General features: G+C 38.1%; 3 protein-coding genes and 1 pseudogene across 4 annotated transcripts; all 4 read left to right on the top strand.

The window, feature by feature from the left end:
- The first annotated feature begins 3,089 nt into the window (after positions 1-3,089).
- On the top strand, positions 3,090-5,165 carry LOC149007175 (GDSL esterase/lipase At3g26430-like). Its single transcript, XM_089167548.1, has 5 exons — positions 3,090-3,544; positions 3,754-3,960; positions 4,070-4,239; positions 4,323-4,593; positions 4,886-5,165. The coding sequence occupies exons 1-5, from the start codon at positions 3,280-3,282 to the stop codon at positions 5,149-5,151; spliced, it is 1,179 nt and encodes a 392-aa protein (XP_089023674.1). The 5' UTR covers positions 3,090-3,279; the 3' UTR covers positions 5,152-5,165.
- Positions 5,166-9,184: 4,019 nt separating this feature from the next.
- Positions 9,185-11,064, top strand: LOC149007174 (GDSL esterase/lipase At3g26430-like). Its single transcript, XM_089167546.1, has 5 exons — positions 9,185-9,617; positions 9,817-10,029; positions 10,150-10,319; positions 10,399-10,669; positions 10,749-11,064. The coding sequence occupies exons 1-5, from the start codon at positions 9,353-9,355 to the stop codon at positions 11,012-11,014; spliced, it is 1,185 nt and encodes a 394-aa protein (XP_089023672.1). The 5' UTR covers positions 9,185-9,352; the 3' UTR covers positions 11,015-11,064.
- A 321-nt stretch (positions 11,065-11,385) lies between these two features.
- Positions 11,386-18,539, top strand: LOC149007173 (GDSL esterase/lipase At3g26430-like; annotated as a pseudogene). Its single transcript, XR_016175118.1, has 6 exons — positions 11,386-12,069; positions 12,136-12,334; positions 12,399-12,568; positions 12,650-12,797; positions 17,964-18,102; positions 18,202-18,539. The product of XR_016175118.1 is annotated as a GDSL esterase/lipase At3g26430-like (transcript).
- Positions 18,540-19,543: 1,004 nt separating this feature from the next.
- On the top strand, positions 19,544-21,831 carry LOC149007172 (GDSL esterase/lipase At3g26430-like). The gene is made up of 5 exons (XM_089167545.1): positions 19,544-19,963; positions 20,161-20,373; positions 20,483-20,652; positions 20,733-21,003; positions 21,084-21,831. Exons 1-5 carry the CDS (start codon positions 19,699-19,701, stop codon positions 21,275-21,277), a joined length of 1,113 nt encoding a protein of 370 aa, XP_089023671.1. The 5' UTR covers positions 19,544-19,698; the 3' UTR covers positions 21,278-21,831.
- Positions 21,832-22,181: the final 350 nt, after the last annotated feature.

The raw sequence follows: 22,181 nt of genomic DNA, 5'->3' as shown, positions 1-22,181 counted from the left end.
GATAAGTTCAACGACTCATCAAGCATTACACTATCATATATCAAAGAAAAAAAATTACAAATCTAGTTGCTACCCAACATAACTCACAAGACATAGACCAAGAAAGAGATTAATAGAATCAGAACAACCACACATGATAATCATATACACAATCTCTTCTAATCAAGGCAAATCGAGACCACCAAAACCAGCAGCTACTCCATCCTTAGAAGCTCCATAGCTTCACCAACACCATGCTCAAACACCTCACGAAGCAGCAGCAACCAAGCATCTCCAGCAGAGCAGCACAACTCCAACTCACGCACCAAAGAGAGAAAGAGAATGATGGAAGATTCTGAAACCCTAAGACCTTAAAAGAGAACTATATATACAAACCACTGAAAAGACCTTATTAACCCCACATACAAATATATAAAACTCTCATATCCCTTACATATGCAAAAAGACCATTAAGCCCCTAACACATAACAACAATAATGTTAAATGACCTGAAGTTGCAAGATTTGAAATTGTAAATGAGTAAAATTCTGCCGTTTTTTAAATTAGTTCTCAATTAAAATTATGTGAAAAAAATATTTTTGATGATATATTGGGAAAAAAATATATTTTTTAACTTTTCATGCTTCAAATGTACTATTATAATAACAAAATAATGAGCTAGAAATAAAAATCATGAAGTTTGTTCTATTGGTTCTGCTCTATTTCTTGAAATGAGTTCAACAATTTATAATAAATATGAAACAAAACAATTATAATTGTGACCATGATCAGAGAGTAAATTGTATTTAACATCTAGCGCACACAACACGTTTGACAAAAGAAACTGATGTCCTAAAGCTTCAAGTTCTATACTACCAATATGAGATATCAAAATTGGGCAACCATTACCTACAAAAACGCTTTCTATACCAGTATAAGGCTCATGAATAGCTAGAAATGCAAGATTTGCAGTCATATGACTATTAGACCCAGCGTCCAAAACCCATATCAGAGAATTCAAAGAAGAATCATGACTGAACAATTTAGAGGAAGATACTGTAAAAGCACAACAAAACTCACTGACAAATGCATGATTAAACCTCTAAGGATATTGTGCACACAAGTGACCAAGTGTTTGACATAATTGACATACTGGCCGATTCTCATTCAAGAAATATGGTGAAAAATTTTCACCAGATCGAGAATGATACAGAAGCAACATTACTTGTGCAATCAGAGTATGAGGCATACCTTCCTGCAGATCTACTACCTACAAATCGACTAGAATTTCTACATGACGAAACCAAGGTCCCCTTCCCTTGCCAAATCTGGATTCAAAAGATTGCACAATGTTTCGATTTGCAGAGAATCGAGTCCGCCCATCAACAAAAGCTAAAGCACTTGTGGCAACAAGATTCATAGTTAAAATTGGATTAACACAAGCAAAAGCCGAAGAACTCATATGCAACTCATGAGTCAACAAGAGACCACAAAGATCAGCAAAGGAGAGAGGATCTACCCGAAGCTTCACAGAAGTGGGAAAATCTTCAAAAGATCCTCCAAGACCTCTTAAGCCGCAAGATCACAATGGCATCGGCAAGACTTTGGATCTGAAGAATATAATCAAACATAGAGGAAGAACCACGCTGCACATGAAACAACTTGTCTTTCAAATCAAGAATCCTAACTTTTAGAACTTGATGAATTCATCTTGTTCAAACTTTTCCATGCTTCAAACGAAGTCTTATTAGACACAATGTGAGGTAGGGTGCCCTCAGACAACAATGCAATCAACCAACCTAACACCAACTGATCTTGTCTTTTCCAGAAAGAAATTGAAGAAGAAACAGAGGCAAGCACTTCTGGAGAAGAATCGGAGGCTGGAAGAGAAAGATAAGGAAAATAACCATCAACATACCTCAACAAATATTAACTAATGAGAAAAGGGAGAAACTGAGTTCTTCACTGAGGGAAATTTGAATCATTCAGTTTAATCAGAGGCGCCGATGACAAATTCAGCAACATCACAAGCGGTGAGGACGTCGGAGGCATCGTGACCAAAGATCGAGAAAGCAAGAAAAGGCTAGAGGCCCTATTTCGAACCTGATACGGTGATAGAAGAATGTTTTCATATATTGAGATTAAGAAGTACTGGCAAGGTTTAAAGTATCTCACGATACCATGCGATACTAGCCGATACGTATCCATATTTCCCAACCGATACGATACATCTCGATACGTCTCTCCATTGAATTACACTAAATTATATTAGTCAGAACGATATAATACTCGATACAGGGACTATACGTTTCTTAAAATCACTTGACCGATACGATACTCGATACCGATACTTTAAACCTTGAGTACTGATATATGTAATATCCCTTTCCCTATATATAAAAAGCGCCTTTGTACCCAAAAAAAAAAAAAGTAAACTAAGTGCTACGCTGAGTCAACTGCCCAAGTTAGAATGGGTCATCACTTATTCTACTTCTACCGACACTGTACTGGATTTTACGGAGCCTGTTCATGCATGACATGATTCGGGTCTGATCATAGAAAAGATTCTCCTCAAGCAAACCGGCCTATCCTCTGTATGGGGCTTACGCGGTGGGTTGTAATAGAGACACATTTGGTTGTGAATTCCAATGTGGCGGATAAAATCATATATCCGCACGGCTCAATCAATAGTTCAAGTCAGCACATTTGTACCCAAAAAAAAAATAATAATAAACTAAGTGCTACGCTGATTCAACTGCCTGAGTTAGAATGGGCTGCCGAGTCACAGACTCTCTAACAGAATCAATGTAAGGGGGAAAACTACTAGTAAGCCTAAAAGGTTGCAGATACTTGGTGTGGTATGGTTGATCAGACAATTTAAACATGATGAGTTTTGGCAGATCTCCAATTAAAATATTTGGACGACAAGACAAAACATATTGTGGGTGTTTGAATTTGAACGAGAAAAACAAAAAATTCTGGGTTTATGGCCCTTTTCAATCCTAAGAAACAGAAGTCACAGAACTAGGAGACAATCACGTAAGTGATTGAAACTCAACGGTCGAATGAAATTTCGGATCCAACTAACCAAAATTTGGCTTGACCGAGATGCGCATTTAAATCGCATGACTGGAATTTCGGAGAAGCTGTCTCTCTTACGAGTGTCAAAAATCTATCAAGCCCCTTGACCACCATCTTCTTCCCTGTCCTTGCAATTTAATCACTCTTAGCTTTTCTTGCTGTACTGTTTCCTTGGTTTCTCTTCTCTTCCAGTGGTTTCTAACTTCCTTTTTCATCCCCATGGATTGGGGGAATGTCTTGAGACTGGTTATTGCTCTATGTACTTCAGTAGCGATCATCCCATCTTCTCCAGCAGGTTTTGTGTTTGGGTCGACGAGCCCAGCACCGTGTGAGTTCCAGGCAATATTCAATTTCGGTGACTCAAATTCCGACACTGGTGGACTCTCTGCGGCATTTGGTCAAGCACCTCCACCCAACGGAGAGACTTATTTTCACGCCCCCGCTGGTCGATACTCTGATGGCCGTCTTGTAATCGATTTCATAGGTACCCATTAGAGAAAACATGACCTCGCATGCATACGTGTGTGAAATGTGAATCTTTCAGCCAGATTAAATCATGGGTTAGAAATAACCAAACCCAGATTCTTGTTTTTCAGTTTATGGCAGAAACCATCTTCTTTCTTCCTTACCCTGCCCTCTCTCTGTCTCTCTTCCCTACTCATTTCTGTGTTGTTGTCTCCTTCATTTTGGCAGCGGAGAGCTTAGGACTTCCTCATCTCAGTGCATTTCTGGATTCAGTAGGATCCAATTTCACCCATGGAGCCAATTTTGCGACTGCTGGATCAACAATTAGACCACCGAACAGGACCATCTCACAGGGGCCTAGTCCCGTCTCTATAAACTACCAATCCATCCAATTCAACGATTTTCATCGAAGATCTCAAGAAGTTCGTAAACAAGGTAATTAACTCTAGTAAACCCATCACTGTAAACGAACAATTTTCATCATCATCATCATCATATCTTATTTGAACTTTCATGAATATCTTTCTTGAATGTACTGGTGTAGGGGCTGTTTGGCAAGAACTGATGCCCAGTGACCAGAGTTTCTCTCGTGCCTTGTACACATTCGACATTGGTCAGAATGATTTAACAGGCGGCTACTTCACTAACATGACAACCGATGAAGTTCGAGCATATGTCCCTGATTTATTGAATCAGTTCACTACTGTTATCAAGGTGAGTTTGGTCTTGCCTTAGAATTTTTAGACACCTTTGATTGATTGATTAATTTGATATGATTAAGGACTCTGTGAAAGCAGAATATATATGGGCAAGGAGGGAGATGGTTTTGGATACACAACACAGGCCCAGTTGGTTGCCTACCCTACATTCTGGTTCGTTTGCCCGTCACAGCAGAGCAGTTGGACGACGCTGGGTGTGCTAGTCCCTTCAATGAGGTAGCTCAGTACTTCAACATGAAATTGAAAGAAGCAGTGGCTCAACTAAGGAAAGATCTTCCCTTGGCTTCCATTACTTATGTAGATGTTTATTCTGTCAAGTACTCTCTCATCAGTCAGGCTTCCAAGCATGGTAACTAAATTCATCTGGAATCTTTTGTCGAACAAATTAACTTAGACTCTAAATCTGAAAAGCTGAACTAAAAAGGGAAAACATCCTCTTGTGCACAAGTCTCTGCTGCTGTGCACAGCAGTGCACATATATACCAAATGATTGGGTGAAAAAACAAAGTAAATATAAGACTATTGAGAATTTTTAAAATTAAGCTTTTAATCTCAACCAATCATTTGGTACAAAAATGCACTACTGTGTACAACAGAGAAATGTGCACAATAGAGGATTTTTTTCCAAACTGAATTTGCAGGATTCAAACATCCTCTTGTAGCTTGTTGTGGGCATGGTGGGAAGTACAATTTTGACCGAAACATGCGTTGTGGAGCAAAGGTTACAAAAAATGGTGAAGAGATTCTAGTGGCGAAATCTTGCAAAGATCCATCGGTTCGAATCAATTGGGATGGTATCCACTACACTGAGGCAGCCAACAAATGGATATTTGACAAGATTGTTGATGGATCGTATTCTGACCCGCCCGTGCCATTGAAAATGGCTTGTAACCAGGTTGCTGGCTGACTTGATTCCCTTGTTTGCAGAACTCTATAAATTATAGATTAAAAATAATATTGATTATAGATGTCAATTACCCTTAAAATTATATCAAAAGATGTTTCTAAATGAAAATTTTAACTACATCAGCATACAATCTTAGAGATTTACGTTCTCATATTAATTGAAGATTACAGCAATGCTTCCTTTCATATCAATATCATTTTATTGTGTGTAAGAATTATATATTGATTTTTTTTGTAGAATGTGATATTTCCAAGTCACAGAATATACTACTTTTATTATAAATATGTAATGCACAACCTAATAGAAGAGTTCAATTCATCTTATCTTAATTTATTTATTGTCTTTAATATATCTTCTCCATTTTATAATACGGTATCAATATAACTTCGCTCAAAGTAATTGTTTTTTGAGAAGAAAGACGACAGACTATGTATTATTATGTTTTCTCATACGACAAACTATGTATTATTATACTTTCTCTTCAAAAGTGAAAAAGACGATCGACCCTCTTGTGGTTGCTTTTTATAAATAATTGAGTTTGTCTTATCCATCTTGTAATGTAAGTGCATCGTGATTAAGGTATATGATTTATTAAATTTAAGAATTAAGCAAATGATAAGATATTAGGTTGCCTTGAGAATTATGGTTTGTTATTAATCAATCTTTACATGATGATTTTATTTATTGTATATAATAGTTACTAATTTTGTACTACAAATATTGTTGGATGCACATGAAGTAATAAGATTTGAAACTGTAAATGAATATAGTTTTGCAGTTTTTAAAATTAGTTCTTACTCAAAATTATGTTGAGTAAATATTATTGATGATGATTTACTGGAAATAAAAATATTTTTTAATTTTTCATGCTTCAAATGTACTATTACAATAATAATATAATGAAAGAAGGTAAGATACTCTGAATTAATCTCACACCTCTTTATGGCTGAGCAAAATAATAAACTATTAATAAAAAAATCATGAAGCTCGTTTTACTAGTTTTGTTGTATTCCTTAAAGTAAGTGCAACAATTCATGATAATATAAAAGAAAATAATTATAATTGTGGTCATGACCATGGACATAGACCAGATAAAAGACGGAATCATTCCCATCACTATGATGAAAATAAACAAGAGAATAATAAAAATTCTCAACGTAACTCTTCAAGGAATAAAGACAATAGTTGTCATCGATATGGTGTGAAAATCATTCGGCGTGCAACTATCGTACTCCATAACGTTTTATTAAGATTTTTCAAGTTTCAATTAAATAAATGAAAAATAGTGTGAATATGTATTTGATTTTTCAAAATAATGATATTAAAGTAAATTTTATATATAAAGAAATGATTTTAATGGCCTCACAAATATTATACATCTAGATGCTGCAGACTCCTTTGAGAATAATAATAATTGAAGATTTTGTTATGTTACTTAAAAATAAAATGGATATTTTGTTAATATGTTCATCTTCAAATTATTTTTTTTATTTTTTATGTTACATATTTTTTTATGTATTTTGTTTCATTGTGATAAAAAAATATATGGATAATGGGCTGTTGAGTCAGAGTGGGTTGTTGGGTCACAGACTCTCTAAGGGCCAGTTTGGTTATATGAATCCAGAGATTTCAAATCTCTGGATTCATGAATCTGAGAATTATACCTGTTTGGTTGTAAAAATCTCTAGATTTCATGAATCTAGAGATTCGCCTTTTTACACTAAAACGTGAATCTGTAGATTTATGGGTAAGAGATGAAATCCAGAGATTTCGAAAAAGCTATACATTTGCACATTCACGAAAATCATGTCGATCAAATAATTTTTTAGGATGAATCTACAGATTTCATTCCACAACCAAACATTTAATTTTATAAATTATGACTCCATAAATTTGAAATCTCTAGATTTGAAATAAGGGTCTGTTTGATTACATGAATCTGGAGATTTCAAATATCTAGAGATTTCAAATCTATGGAGTCATAATTTTTAAAATTAAATGTTTGGTTGTGGAATGAAATTTGTGGATTCATCCTAAAAAATTATTTGATCGACTTGATTTTTGTGAATGTGCAAATGTATAGCTTTTTTGGAATCTCTGGATTTCACCCCTTACCCATAAATCTTCATATTCACATTTTTAATGTAAAAATGTGAATTTCTAGATTTCATGAATCTGGAGATTTTTACAACCAAACGGATATAATTCTCAGATTTATGAATCCAGAGATTTCAAATCTCTGGATTCAAGTAGCCAAACAAGCCCTAAAAGAATCAATTTGATGGGTTTCATATCTACCAAAGATAATCCTTCTCTCAACTAAATTTGTAATAGCAGTGAATATGGTCAAATCTGTAGAAATTGTTGAAGATTTATCCATTGATAAAAAATGAGGAGAGGGAGGGTTTGAATCAAGAAACTAAATGATGAATAAAACAAATAAACGGATGCAGTAGTTAACAAGAAAATCAATAAAAACTTTCAATCAATATTAAATTTCAATATTAATTCTCTCAATTGATTATTGACTTAAAAACAAAAAATTTTAATTTCAGATATATTGGTTACAGTCATTAAGGATCAATCTTCTAACAACCATTATTTTCCTACTTTCTCGATAACCTTTGAATTTGTCGTTTAAGTTATTCCCTACTTAATAAACATAACTTTCGGATCTGTTATATGAGTCATGTCTATTAATCACCTCAAATGTTAAAGATCCATTCCTTAGTCAAAAAACTCAAAATTTTCTTTTTTATTTAAACTAGTACATACATTCTCATAACTAGCGAACTCTTTAGGGCATTGATTACCCATTTGAGGATGTTATTTACCACTTACATTAGAATAATAAATAATTATTCTAATTGACTAAGTATTGAATTATCATCAAACAATAAGCCTTTTGTTTAAGGATTAATCCAATAACATAATAAACATGAAAAATGTATAAATATTGAGAATTAAAAAAAAAAAAACTAATTAACCGGAGTCTCATAATTGTGGAAAATCAAACTTCCATTAATCTTGATCGAAAGATAGAATTAACTAGATATAAAAAAAAAAAGAATAAATAAATTAGAAAACATCGTGCCTTAATTTCTTCCTCAGAACTGTGGCTTCCTCTTGTTGTAGTGTGATAATAAATTTTCAAAAATGTCTTCTTTTTTATAGTAGTTTTGTCAATTCTACATCATTTTCAATTTTTTCATTTCCATTGTTCTCTTTCTTTTTACTTCCCCATTTGATGGTTTTTATTTTTCCTCTTTAATTATTTGATTGTTTCCATTATCTTTCTTGCCTATTTGATTGTTTCCATTATTTTTCTTGCCATTGCAATAGTTTCTAATTTAGTTAGTTTCCAATTCAGACTTTTCATCAATGTCCGATCGCAAAAGAAAACAAAATCTTTGTTTGTTGAATTAAGACATTTTATGAAAATCTTTATGATTTGGATAAAATCAAATCTCCAGCTTTGAAAATTATCAAATCATCCATCGTAATTTGAGTCTGGTTCTTTGATTTGATTCAAAAATATGGTACTGTAGTCTTAAACAACTATTTTTCTGGATTTGATATCCAAACGTTCTAATCTGTTCATATAATAAAAAACTAAATAAAATAATCAATCTCATTAAAATATAAAGAATTTGATATAATATTAATGCAATTAAGTGACATATCAATGATAGACAAAGATTGCGAGACCTTGGTGTGGTATCATTGATCAGACAATTTAAACATGATTAGTTAGGCAAATCTCCAATAAAAATATTTCGACGACAATGCCAATGATAAGTTAGTCAAGCGGTTAAAGACCCGCCCTCCCATGGAGAGGTACTGGGTGGGTTTGCACCTACTCGACCGTGTATATTAATAATTTAGTTCCCACCCAACCGTAACAAGTTACCTTTTAAAAAAAAATTTCAGACGACAAGACAAAAACATATGGAATCAGTGTTTGAATTTAAACGAAAAAAAACAAAAATTCTGGGTTTCTGGCCCTTTTCAATCGTTAGAGACAGAAGTCACAGAATTAGAAGAGAACCACCTGTGTGAAGCGGTCCCTCCTTCATTTGTTGCCACCGTCCCCTTCTCAGCCTCTTCTGGGTCATTCTTATCACTCTTAAGCTTTTATTGCTGCACTCTTTCTTTGGTTCCTCTTCGCTTGCAGTGGTTTCTTACTTCCTTTTTAATCCCCATGGATTGGGGGAATGTCTTGAGACTGGTTATTGCTCTATGTACTTCAGTAGCGATCATCCCATCTTCTCCAGCAGGTTTTGTGTTTGGGTCGACGAGCACAGCACCTTGCGAGTTCCAGGCAATATTCAACTTCGGTGACTCAAATTCCGACACTGGTGGACTCTCTGCGGCATTTGGTCAAGCACCTCCCCCCAACGGAGAGACTTATTTTCATGCCCCCGCTGGTCGATACTCTGATGGCCGTCTTGTAATCGATTTCATAGGTACCCATTAGAGAAAACATGACCTCGCATACGTGTGTGAATCTTTCAGCCAAATTAAATCATGGGTTAGAAATAACTAAACCCAGATTCTTGTTTTTCAGTTTATGGTAGAAAAATATCTTCTTTCTTCCTTTCCCTGGCCTCTCTCTGTCTCTCTTCCCTACTCATCTCTGTGTTGTTGTCTCCTTCATTTTGGCAGCGGAGAGCTTTGGACTTCCTCACCTCAATGCGTTCCTGGATTCAGTGGGATCCAATTTCACCCAGGGAGCCAATTTTGCGACTGCTGCATCAACAATTAGACCACCGAACGGGACTCTCTCACAGCTGGGTGGGGCTAGTCCCTTCTCTCTAGACGTCCAATTTACCCAGTTCAATGATTTTCATCGTAGATCTCAAGCAGCTCGTAAACAAGGTAATTAACTCTAGTAAACCCATCACTGTAAACGAACAATTTTCATCATCATCATCATCATCATATCTTATTTGAACTTCTATAAATATCTTTCTTGAATAGTTGAATATACTGGTGTAGGGGCTGTTTGGCAAGAACTGATGCCCAGTAACCAGAGTTTCTCTCGTGCCTTGTACACATTTGACATTGGTCAGAATGACTTAACAGCCGGCTACTTCGTTAACATGTCAACCGATCAAGTTCGAGCATATGTCCCTGATTTATTGTATCAATTCACTACAGTTATCAAGGTGAGTTTGGTCTTACCTTAGAATTTTTAGACACTTCTGATTGATTAATTTGATATGATTAAGGACTCTGTGAAAGCAGAATATATATGGGCAAGGAGGGAGATGGTTCTGGATACACAACACAGGCCCAGTTGGGTGCCTTCCCTACATTCTGGATCGTTTGCTCATCACAGCAGCGCAGGTGGACAAAGCTGGGTGTGCTAGTCCCTTCAATGAGGTAGCTCAGTACTTCAACTTGAAATTGAAAGAAGCTATGGCTCAACTAAGGAAAGATCTTCCCTTGGCTTCCATTACTTATGTAGATGTTTATTCTATCAAGTACTCTCTCATCAGTCAGGCTTCAAAGCATGGTAACTAAATTCATCTGAAATCTTTTGTCAAACAAATTAAGTTAGATTCTAAATCTGAAAAGCTGAACTGAAATTGCAGGATTCGAACTCCCTCTTGTAGCTTGTTGTGGGCATGGTGGGAAGTACAACTACAATAGAAACATGGGTTGTGGATCAAAGGTTACAAAAAATGGTAAAGAGATTCTAGTGGGGAAATCTTGCAAAGATCCATCGGTTCGGATCATCTGGGATGGTGTCCACTACACTGAGGCTGCCAACAAATGGATCTTTGACCAGATTGTTGATGGATCGTATTCTGACCCGCCCATGCCATTGAAAATGGCTTGTAACCAGGTTGCTAGCTGACTTAATTGATTCCTCTGTTTGCAAACAGATTTTATATCTATTAATAAATTAGTTTTGAGTTTATATTTTTTTTTAGATTTTGAATATCTATTTTATTTAATTTGTGTTTCTAATTATGGTTTCTCATAATTAATTTTTAAAAGCATCTTAAGTCAAAACATTAATAAATCTTATGGGTAATTTCAATGTGAATTGATTAAAATCATACAAGGGAAAAGAAAAGGTGGGAGATTCATAGAGTTGCTTTTTATCGACTCTCACCTGTTAATTTAAATAATTACTTTTTGACATGGACAAGGTATTTTTGGAGTCTGAATTATTTATTCACGGGATAAGAAGACTGTGCTCTCTTCACAACACTCTATCACACATTTCATAAGGGAACCTACCTCTAAGCATTAATGGAATACATTTTTGAATTAGCTCAATTTGGACCGATATCGATCCAATCTAACTAAAATCAATTATCTGATTCAAGAACCATGCTTCATAAAATTTTCAATTAGATCGATGATGCCATGCAGCTACGGTGCAACATGATCTCTTACTATCTAGTATCTAGCAGTCGATGCAGATTGCCCAGACAGAAAGACATGCAGAATCAGAAACGTAACGTGAGAAACTGATCTATAAAACCCTTTACCGCTAGCTACCTACTTAATTGGCCACTTCTGAGCTACCCGCTGTGTTCTTCAGTCTCGCTTCTTGCTGTTCTGGGTTTCTTCTCTTTCTCTAGTCTTCAAGTGGTTTCTTACTTCCATTTTCATTTTATCCCCATGGACTGGTGTTGTTTCCTGAGATGGGTTGTTGCTGTAAGTCCTGCTTTACTTTCAGTAGCAGTCATTACATCTTCCCCAGCAGATATGGTGTTTGGCATTGAGAACACCAGCAGAGCCATGCGAGTTCAAAGCAATCTTCAATTTTGGTGACTCCAATTCAGATACTGGTGGGTTCTCTGCAGCATTTGGGCAACTACCTCTACCCTTCGGAGAGACCTTTTTTTCATACTCCTGTTGGACGATTATCTGATGGCCGTCTTATGATTGATTTCATGGGTACCTCTCTCTCTGTCTCTCTCTACCCATAATAAATCTCTCATGTTATCTTCTCCATTTTGGCAGCTGAGAGCATAGGAATTCCTTATCTCAGTGCCTACCTGGATTCAGTGGATTCCAATTTCACTCATGGAGCCAATTTTGCAACTTCTGGGTCAACAATCAGACCACAGAATTCAACTAAAGCTAGTCCTTTCTCTCTAAACGTCCAGTTCTATCAGTTCAACGATTTTCATCAAAGATCTCAAAGTAGCTCGTAGAAAAGGTAATCAATTCCACTTGGTCGATTTTCATTTGAGGAGCTCTGTTTCTTGGATGTTTTGGCGTAGGAGTATTTTGGCAAGAATTGATGCCCAGTAATGAGAGTTTCTCTCGTGCCTTGTACACATTTGACATTAGTCAGAATGATCTAACGGCCGGGTACTTCCTTAACATTTCAACCGATCAAGTTACAGCATATGTTCCTGGTTTATTGGGTCAGTTCACGGCTGTTATAAAGGTGAGTTTGGTCTTTGTTTCAGAATGTTCAGAAGCCATTGAACTGGTCTAGTTAATATGATCAAGGACTGGGTGAAAGCAGAATATATATGGGCAAGGAGGGAAGTGGTTCTGGATACACAATACAGGCCCACTTGGGTGCCTTCCCTACATTTTGGATCAGTTTCTCATCACAGCAGCACAGGTTGATAAAGCTGGGTGTGCTAGTCCCTTCAATGAGGTAGCTCAGTGTTGGGAAAAAGACCGATAGACGGTTCACTATTTCCCCTCCTGTGTAAAAGATCGCCAGAGAAAAACAATACAAAAATGTATTCGTGATAGTGCCCGTGTGATAGTGTTGTGATAGTGTCGGTGTGGGGCCCACGTGATAGTACTTGTATGGGACCCACGTGATTCAGAATATCACAAGGAGCACCACCAACAATATCTGGTTGGCTTTGCCTCATCCCGGGCGTATGAACCTTCCTTGAGAGTTGATACACTCTTGTCGGGCTTGGTTTCACCCAACCCAACCCCGTTCCAACCGGATCCCCTCGTCACCCTCTCTCAACTCCACTCTCACTCTGGGAGTGTTCCCACACTTAGCTTGCCTCTCCTTGGCTTCACTCTCTTGCTTCTTTCTACACTTCTCTGCTTCTCAGCAAACCTCCCCACCCCTATTTATAGCCGGAGAGGAGGAGGATGAACGTTGCCTTATCTCCCTTGACATTTGTCAAGGACTTACCGTCCATATTAATGGTTGTCTCCTTTGTCATAAATAGGTGATTCGGTGGAGATAAGAGAGAGAGGAGAGCTCTCTCTCTCTCTTCAAGTCAACATAGTGGCCGAGGAGAAGACTTTCTCCCTACAAATGTGTTTGTCAAACTTTGGTGAGCCCTCTATTTGAGGAGGACTTTACAAACTCCCCTCCGACTCATATGGGGGACGATCATGCCCGCTGTGTTGCTGCGTAGTTATGTTTGCCCTTTGGTAGTGCCTTTGTCATCATATCCGCTCCATTTTTGTCGGGATGGATTTTTTCAATCTGCACGTCTGTTCCGCATCTCGTATCCAATGATACCTTACATGGATGTGTTTGGATTTATATGCAAATTGGATTCTTACTTATGTGAATTGCACTTTGGCTGTCGCAGTTGAATGACATACTTTTCTTGTTTCGGTCGAGTTCTTGAGTGATTGCTTCATCCATAGCATCTCCTTCATGCTTCAACACGCGATGTACTCGCTTCGGTAGATGACAAGCCACACATTTTTGCAACTTAGATTGCCATGACACTCTCCTCCCCCGCAGGTAACTAGGTATCCCGATGTGGATTTCGGAGTCAATGTCTCCGCCAATCGCATCTCGTATATGCTTGTAACATAGGTGGTCGCATCCACACGAAATGTTAGTAGTACCTTTAGATATCTCATTATCCACTTCATCGCTTCCCGTGTTCCTTTCCGGGATTGGATAGAAATCTACTAACAACTCCTCCGCATCTGCAATATCGGGTCTAGTACGGACCATGGCATACATCGTACTTCCTTCTGTTGAGAGTAGGGAATGCATTTCATTTCATCCCTTTCTTCTTCGGTTGAGGGACTTTGTTCACTACTCAACTTGAAATGTCTACCAAGGGGGTACTTCGTTTTGCTTTGCTCATATTAAATCTTTCAAGTACCTTTTGCACATACCTTTCTTGTGATAGCCACAACTTTTTAGTTGCTCGGTCACGATAAATTTTTACTCCTAAGATTTGTTGTGCAACTCCCAAATCCTTCATGGCAAAGGACTTGCTCAATTGTGTCTTCAACCTGTCAATTTTATTGACATCCCGACCAACAATTAACATGTCATCAACATAGAGCAAAGAATAATGAAATCTTCTTGAAAAATTTCTTAACAAACACACAATGGTCTTCTTTGTTCGTTATACCCATGATCCATCATGAATGAATCAAACTTCTTGTACCATTGCCTTGGTGCTTGTTTCAAGCCATACAAGCTCTTTCTTAACCCGCAGACCATGTGTTCTTTACCTTTGACTTCAAACCCTTCTGGCTGCTCCATGTAAATTTCTTCTTCCAAATCTCCATGGAGAGGCCGTCTTTACATCTAGTTGATGGATTTCCAAATTCATACTAGCTGCTAAACTTAACACCACCCGTATAGAGACATTTTTACTACGGTGAAAAATTTCATCGGTCAATACCTTTCTTTTGCCTAAATCCCTTCACAACCAACCTTGCCTTGTACCTTGGTTGTGAGCTTTTCTCTTGGGATTTTAGCTTAAACACCCATTTGTTCTCTAGTGCTTTCTTACCTTCGTAACTTTACCAGTCATATGTGTGGTTCTTTGCGAGAATCCATCTCTTCTTGCATAGCATTCAACCACTCATCTTTATGCTTGCTTTCATTTGCTTCTTCAAGCATTCTGTTCGCTTGCATTTGTTAGCATAACACCGATTAGGTGAATCCGTAGATTGCGTCGTGGCTCGGTGGATCTTCTTAACTCGGGCTCCTGGTGGTTCGTGAGCTGGTTGCTCACTTTGTTCACCTTGGTGGGACCATCACCTTCTTGAACATCTCCCCTTCATCTTGCACCGCGGTGAAGTGTTTGGACTAGGTCAATAGATCGTCATTATCGGTTGAGGCTTCTCGATCTTATCGTCTTGGTCGTTTGGTCTTCTAGAGACCACATCTCTACTTCTAATCACCTTCTTATCAATTGGATCCCATACTGTCCACTTGTCTGCTCCCAAGTACATTGTTTTGCTTTCTCATCAGTTTGGTTCGTTCGTCTTTTGGGATGTGCCGACGCCCCGCAACCGAACACCTTCGTAGTTATGGATATCTCCTTTCCACTCCGCTCGTGGGACATCTCCATTCGGGGGCTGTGGAGTAGGTTGTTAGTGACGGCGTGCGCTTGCTTCTCCCCTGCACCTTGCCAACTTTGCATGTGAGCATGCATCTTATTCTTTCAATATGGTGCGTTCATCCTTTCGCTCACCATTATGTTGTGGGGTCTTTGGCGTCTGCTCATGCGGTTCCATGCTCCTTCGCTCTTCTGCTCCCCGTACTCACCTCCATTGTCGGTATGGACACTTTAAGGTTTTACTGTTCTCTTTCAACGGGCATGGTTTTAAATACATCAAAAACTTGATCCTTAGTTTTTAATGCATATGCCCACACTTTTCTAGATGCATCATCTATGAAAGTTACAAAATACAAAGCTCCCCCAAGAGTTTTTACTTTCATAGGACCACATACATCCGAATGCACTAATTCCAAAATTTTTCTTTTTCTATGGGAAGAAGTTCTATTAAAGGTAACACGATGTTGTTTCCCTTTAAACAATGAACACATTGTTTTAGATGCCTACCTTTAATGTTTGGCGAAGATTCCCTTTTGTGAGAATTTGCATACATTTCTCACTCGGGTGGCCAAGTCTTTGATGCCACAAATCTGCAGACTCTTCTTCCGCAATTACCTCTCTTTGCATATTTGCACTTGTGTTTTGTACAAAGTGCAACATTTGCTACCTCTTGCCATCACTAGAGATCCTTTGGTAAGTTTCCATTGACCATTACCAAAATGGTTATGGTATCCCTCTTCATCTAGCTTTCCTGCGAGTTAGATTTAAACGGAGGTCCGGCACATACCTTACTTCCTTGAGAACCATTTGGCATCCGCATTTGTCTTGATGCACACATTACCTTTACGCATGATTTTTGAAATGCCATTGTTACCCATCTTTACTATACCAAAATCACCCGATTCAAAAGTAGTAAAGAATTCTTTGTAAGGGGTAACATGGAAGGATGCACTCGAATCAATGACCCAACTGGTCATGGCATGTAGAAGTGAGGCAAAACTCATCACTAGTTGAGACGATGATAATATCTCCATCCGAGCTGATGGCGGTGGTTTCTTTGTCTTCTTTGTCCTCACTTTGGTTCTCCATTCGTGCCTTAGCTTTCTGCAATCTTTTTCATATGCCCTACCTTTTCGGAGTAGCATGTGATCCGCTTCTTGACTTGGATCTTCCATATGATTTCTCACGAAAATGAGGCGATCTAGTTTTACTTCTCCCCGCTTCCGTGACAAGGGCTTCACCGTGAGATGAGATTGAGGATTTTCTCCTTGTCTCTTCATTCGGAGGCTTCCACTACTATATCCATTGTGAGCTTTCCTTCGGGAGCCGAGTTCCGAGGGAGACAACTAGGTTTCCGCTTTCGGCACGAACTTAACAATAACAAAGCCCGCAACTCATCATCAGTGTCATTTTCATAGACCGGTTGGTTAACAATACTTTGTACCTCATTTAAGTGTCGCCCGACTCCCTTCCTTGTATTTGAGATTTACGTCTCCCGATAAGGAATGCCTTGTTGCAGCGATTTTCTCTCATACAAACCTTCTAGCTTTTGCCATAGTGAATGCGCCAACTTTCGGTGGAAATGTGATGATAAACGATCATCTAACCATTGGCGTATGAAGCCAACGGCTTTCGATCTAGGACTTTCCATTCCGCTTCAAACATCTCGCTCTGGTTTTGCGATGCACCTTCTATGGGAGCATACAGTCTTTGCAATATAGCAAATCTTCCATCTTGGATTTCTATATCATCCAGTTGCTCCCGTTCAAGCTGATCATCCGTCCTCGGCGCTTCCCTCCATCGACATCTTTACGAACGATTCCGCGAACCGGGCTCGATACCACTTGTTGGGAAAGCCGATAGCGGTTCACTATTTCCCCTCCTGTGTAAAAGATCGACGAGAAAAACAATACAAAATGTATTCGTGAATAGTGCCCGTGTGAATAGTGTTGTGAATAGTGTCGGTGTGGGGCCCACGTGAATAGTACTTGTATGGGACCCATGTGAAATATAACGAAGGAAATAATCACAAAGGAGCACCAACACAACAATATCGTGGTTCGGCTTGCCTCATCCCGGGCGTAATGAGACATTCCTATGGAGTTGAATACACTCTTGTCGGTGCTTGGATTTACACCCACCCAACCCCGTATCCAACCGGATCCCCTGTCACCCTCTCTCACTCCACTCTCAACTCTAGAGAGTGTTCCCCACTTGTCTTGCCTCTCACTTGGCTTCCTCTCTTGCTTCTTTCTACACTTCTCGCTTCTCCAAACCTCCCCACCCCTATTTATAGCTGGAGAGGAGAAGAAAGGATGCGTTGCCTTATCTCCCTTGACAATTTGTCGGACTTACCGTCCATATTAATGGTTGTCTCCTTTGTCATAAATAGGTGATGAATTCGGTGGAGATAAGAGAAGAGAGGAGAGCTTTCTCTCTCTCTCTCTTCAAAGTCAACATAAGTGGCTGAGAGGGAAGAAAACTTTCTCCCTACAAATGTGTTTGTCAAACTTTGGTGAGCCCTCCATTAATGAGGAGGACTTTACACTCAGTACTCTGACATGAGATTGGAAGAAGCTATAGCTCAGCTGAGGAAAGATCTCCCCTTGGCTTCCATTGCTTATGTAGATGTTTATTCTGTCAAAGTACTCTCTCATCAGTCGAGCTTCCAAGCATGGTAAATAAATTCTTCTGAAATCTTTTGCCTGCTTCAGTTTCAGTGTTTCTAGTGAAATCTCAAACTTAGTTATAACTGTTCATTTTGGCGAAATTGCAGGAGTTGAACCTCCTCTTGTAGCTTGCTGTGGTCATGGTGGAAAGTACACCTACAACAGAAACATGGGTTGTGGATCAAAGGTTACAAAAAATGGCAAAGAGATTCTAAATGGGAAGGCTTGCCAATTAAGATCCATCGGTTCGGATCAACTGGGATGGAATCCACGACACCGAGGCTGCTAACAAATGGGTTTTTGACCAGATCGTTGATGGATCATTTTCTGATCTGCCCCTGCCACTGAAAATGGCTTGTCACCGGGTTGCCAACTGAGTTGATATTTCTTTTTAAAGGATATCATTTTCTTTCTTCTTTCATCTATCTATTTATTATTTGAATGTTAAAGGAGTAATTATCTCATCTTTTTTTTTTTTCCTCCCTTATTTTTTTAAATTTTTTTTTTTGTGAAAATTTTTTTTTTCAAGTGAGAACATTTTAAAGGTCTGTTTCTGAATCTTAACCCATTCAAATGTCAACGAAACAACAAACATTAGGATTAAATGATGGGTCTTGCTCAAAACTTTGAGATCTCCAACTGACTAGTTACGTTGTGAGCTTTTAATGTAAATTTTTAGTGTTCTTGGATATGGGCATCCTAGCTTGGACTAGCATTTTTCTAGTATTTGAATAATCTTTCATATCTGTTTGAGAGAGAACTGTTGAGAAATTTCTGGGCTGCCTCCATGTTTTCTCCCTTTCTTTTTATAATGAAATCATCATACAATTCAACTATAAACGTAACCTTCAAATGAACCACGTAAGTTCTTATATGTAATTGTTTCTTGCTCTACCAACAACATGATGATCTCTGATACTGATTTCCCAGAGAGAGAGAGAGTGTGTGTTTTAGAATCAATGTAAGGGGAAACTAATAAGCCTAAAGGTTGCAGAGACTTGGTGTAGTATGATAATTTAAACATGATTGTTAGAACAAACACCATAAAATGAAAAGAAACAAAAAATGAAAATACACAGAGATTTACATGGTTTACACACAGATGTAGTAGAGAAAAAACAGAAGAGTTTTTCTACTATGTAGAAGAAGAACAAAAGAAGATCTCACAACCAATCACTAAGAACTTTTACTCAAAACTCTAATTGAAAATCTTAAATCTCTCAATAATGTGGTAGGCAAACGTAAAAAACATATAATAGACTTTAATCGGATAAATAGGTCAACCCATCGAGTTAAAATATTTCAATGACAAGACAAAATATATAGAGTGGGTGAGACAACAAAAACTATTTCTTTTTCTTGTTTTTCTGGGTTAAAGAAGCGGACTTCTTATGAGTCCCAAGAATCTATCAAGCCCCTTTGCCACGGTTGAGACTTGACTTGAATATTGTCCATTATATGCCGTCAACGGTCGAGAGAGATTTACCACCATCCCCTTCTTAGCCTCTTCTCTGTCCTTCTTATCACTCTTAGCTTTTCTTGCTATACTGTTTCTTTGGTTTCTCTTCTCTTCCAGTGGTTTTCTAACTTCGTTTTTCATCCCCATGGATTGGAGGAATGTCTTGAGACTGGTTATTGCTCTATGTACTTCAGTAGCGATCATCCCATCTTCTCCAGCAGGTTTGGTGTTTGGGTCGACGAGCCCAGCACCGTGTGAGTTCCAGGCAATATTCAACTTCGGTGACTCAAATTCCGACACTGGTGGACTCTCTGCAGCATTTGGTCAAGCATCTCCACCCAACGGAGAGACTTATTTTCATGCCCCCGCTGGTCGATTATCTGATGGCCGTCTTGTAATCGATTTCATAGGTACCCATTAGAGAAAACATGACCTCGCATGCGTGTGTGAATCTTTCAGCCAAATTAAATCATGGGTTAGAAATAACCAAACCCAGATTCCTGTTTTTCAGTTTATTGCAGAAACGAAACCATCTTCTTTATTCCTTTCCTCTCTCACAGTCTCTTCCCTACTCATTTCTGTCTTGTTGTCTCCTTCATTTTGGCAGCGGAGAGCTTAGGACTTCCTTATCTCAATGCGTTCCTGGATTCAGTGGGATCCAATTTCACCCATGGAGCCAATTTTGCAACTGCTGGATCAACAATTAGACCACCGAACAGGACTCTCTCACAGGTGGGTGGGGCAAGTCCCTTCTCTCTAAACTACCAATCCATCCAATTCAACGATTTTCATCGTAGATCTCAAGAAGTTCGTAAACAAGGTAATTAACTCTAGTAAACCCATCACTGTAAACGAACAATTTTCATCATCATCATCATCATATCTTATTTGAACTTTCATAAATATCTTTCTTGAATATACTGGTGTAGGGGCTGTTTGGCAAGAACTGATGCCCAGTGACCAGAGTTTCTCTCGTGCCTTGTACACATTCGACATTGGTCAGAATGATTTAACAGCCGGCTACTTCATTGACATGACAACCGATCAAGTTCGAGCATATGTCCCTGATTTATTGAATCAGTTCACTACTGTTATCAAGGTGAGTTTGGTCTTACCTTAGAATTTTTAGACACCTTCTGATTGATTAATTTGATATGATTAAGGATTCTGTGAAAGCAGAATATATATGGGCAAGGAGGGAGATGGTTCTGGATACACAACACAGGCCCAGCTGGGTGCCTTCCCTACATTCTGGATCGTTTGCTCATCACAGCAGCGCAGGTGGACAAAGCTGGGTGTGCTAGTCCCTTCAATGAGGTAGCTCAGTACTTCAACTTGAATTTGAAAGAAGCTATGGCTCAACTAAGGAAAGATCTTCCCTTGGCTTCCATTACTTATGTAGATGTTTATTCTGCCAAGTACTCTCTCATCAGTCAGGCTTCAAAGCATGGTAACTAAATTCATCTGAAATCTTTTGTCAAACAAATTTAACTTAGATTCTAAATCTGAAAAGCTGAACTGAAATTGCAGGATTCGAACTCCCTCTTGTAGCTTGTTGTGGGTATGGTGGGAAATCTTGCAAAGATCCATCGGTTCGGATCAACTGGGATGGTGTCCATTACACTGAGGCTGCCAACAAATGGATCTTTGACCAGATTGTTGATGGATCGTATTCTGACCCGCCCATGCCATTGAAAATGGCTTGTAATCGGGTTGCTACCTGACTTAGATTCCTCTGTTTGCAAAGCTTTATAAAATTTAGATTAAAAATAGTACTTATTTGATCCTATGCTTTAAGGATTAGTTAGAATTACTGTTTCGCATGGACAAGGTATTGCTAGAGTTCGAACCCTCTATTTGTATAGTAAATGAGTAGGTTTGAAAATAAATGAACTAAATGGAGTTCAAATAAGACACGAATGTAACCGAATCTAATCTAATTGCGATCCCGATAGGATCGGAACTATAGATCGTATTAATTTAATCAAAATTTTCGTGTTGTTGATTCCTAGATGTAGTGCTTATTCTCCCCGGTGCATATTGGTACTATAGATAGATGATTGTGCTTCCTTTAAATCATTACATCACACATTTAGAGGGAAACTTATCTCTAAGCACTGACAGGGTAGACCAGAGATGAATTTTTTTCTTCTAAACATGCGATGGAAGAATGTGAAACAAACACAGTTTCTACCCTCGCAAATAAAAGATCCCAACTTGTATTACTGTTTGAGGAGTCAAAGCCCATTACACTCGCAATAGTTCTCTTTCTCTTTCCAGCAAACCTTGATAACTCCATTGCACTCCTCTTACTTATAAATTAATTGTTTGTGTTGGAATCTAGATTTTTTTTTTTTTTCTTTTTTGTTAACAAGATGATAAACTATAGTAACAAAGAATAAATTAATCATCTCAACAGTAGTTCAAGTTGTAAACTGCTTTTAATGACCTTTGAGAATAATATTTTTCTATAAAAGAGATTCTAAAGAAGTAAGACAAATTATTGGTAATTATTTATATGCTTAATTTAGGAGAAAAAAGAAATTTTGTTTGATTATGTGGCCTTTTTGTTCAGATTCATTAGTACACAGACTCACAGAGTAACTATACTTTATCTTGAAATAAAAT

The sequence above is a fragment of the Hakea prostrata genome, chromosome 8, assembly GCF_041222555.1.
Source record: "Hakea prostrata isolate BN-2017 chromosome 8, UWA_Hpros_2, whole genome shotgun sequence".
Taxonomy (NCBI): domain Eukaryota; kingdom Viridiplantae; phylum Streptophyta; class Magnoliopsida; order Proteales; family Proteaceae; genus Hakea; species Hakea prostrata.
The sequence above is the reverse complement of the archived record's forward strand: the minus strand, read 5'-3'. Positions and strand labels throughout refer to the sequence as shown.

Bases quoted from the DNA above. Each gene is read 5' to 3' on its own strand.
- LOC149007175 (XM_089167548.1), top strand. From the start codon at position 3,280: ATGGATTGGGGGAATGTCTTGAGACTGGTTATTGCTCTATGTACTTCA. The intron at 3,545-3,753 runs GTACCCATTAGA...TCATTTTGGCAG, and splicing joins TCTTGTAATCGATTTCATAG to CGGAGAGCTTAGGACTTCCT. The intron at 4,594-4,885 runs GTAACTAAATTC...CTGAATTTGCAG, and splicing joins CAGTCAGGCTTCCAAGCATG to GATTCAAACATCCTCTTGTA.
- LOC149007174 (XM_089167546.1), top strand. From the start codon at position 9,353: ATGGATTGGGGGAATGTCTTGAGACTGGTTATTGCTCTATGTACTTCA. The intron at 9,618-9,816 runs GTACCCATTAGA...TCATTTTGGCAG, and splicing joins TCTTGTAATCGATTTCATAG to CGGAGAGCTTTGGACTTCCT. The intron at 10,320-10,398 runs GTGAGTTTGGTC...CTGTGAAAGCAG, and splicing joins AATTCACTACAGTTATCAAG to AATATATATGGGCAAGGAGG.
- LOC149007172 (XM_089167545.1), top strand. From the start codon at position 19,699: ATGGATTGGAGGAATGTCTTGAGACTGGTTATTGCTCTATGTACTTCA. The intron at 19,964-20,160 runs GTACCCATTAGA...TCATTTTGGCAG, and splicing joins TCTTGTAATCGATTTCATAG to CGGAGAGCTTAGGACTTCCT. The intron at 20,374-20,482 runs GTAATTAACTCT...ATACTGGTGTAG, and splicing joins TCAAGAAGTTCGTAAACAAG to GGGCTGTTTGGCAAGAACTG.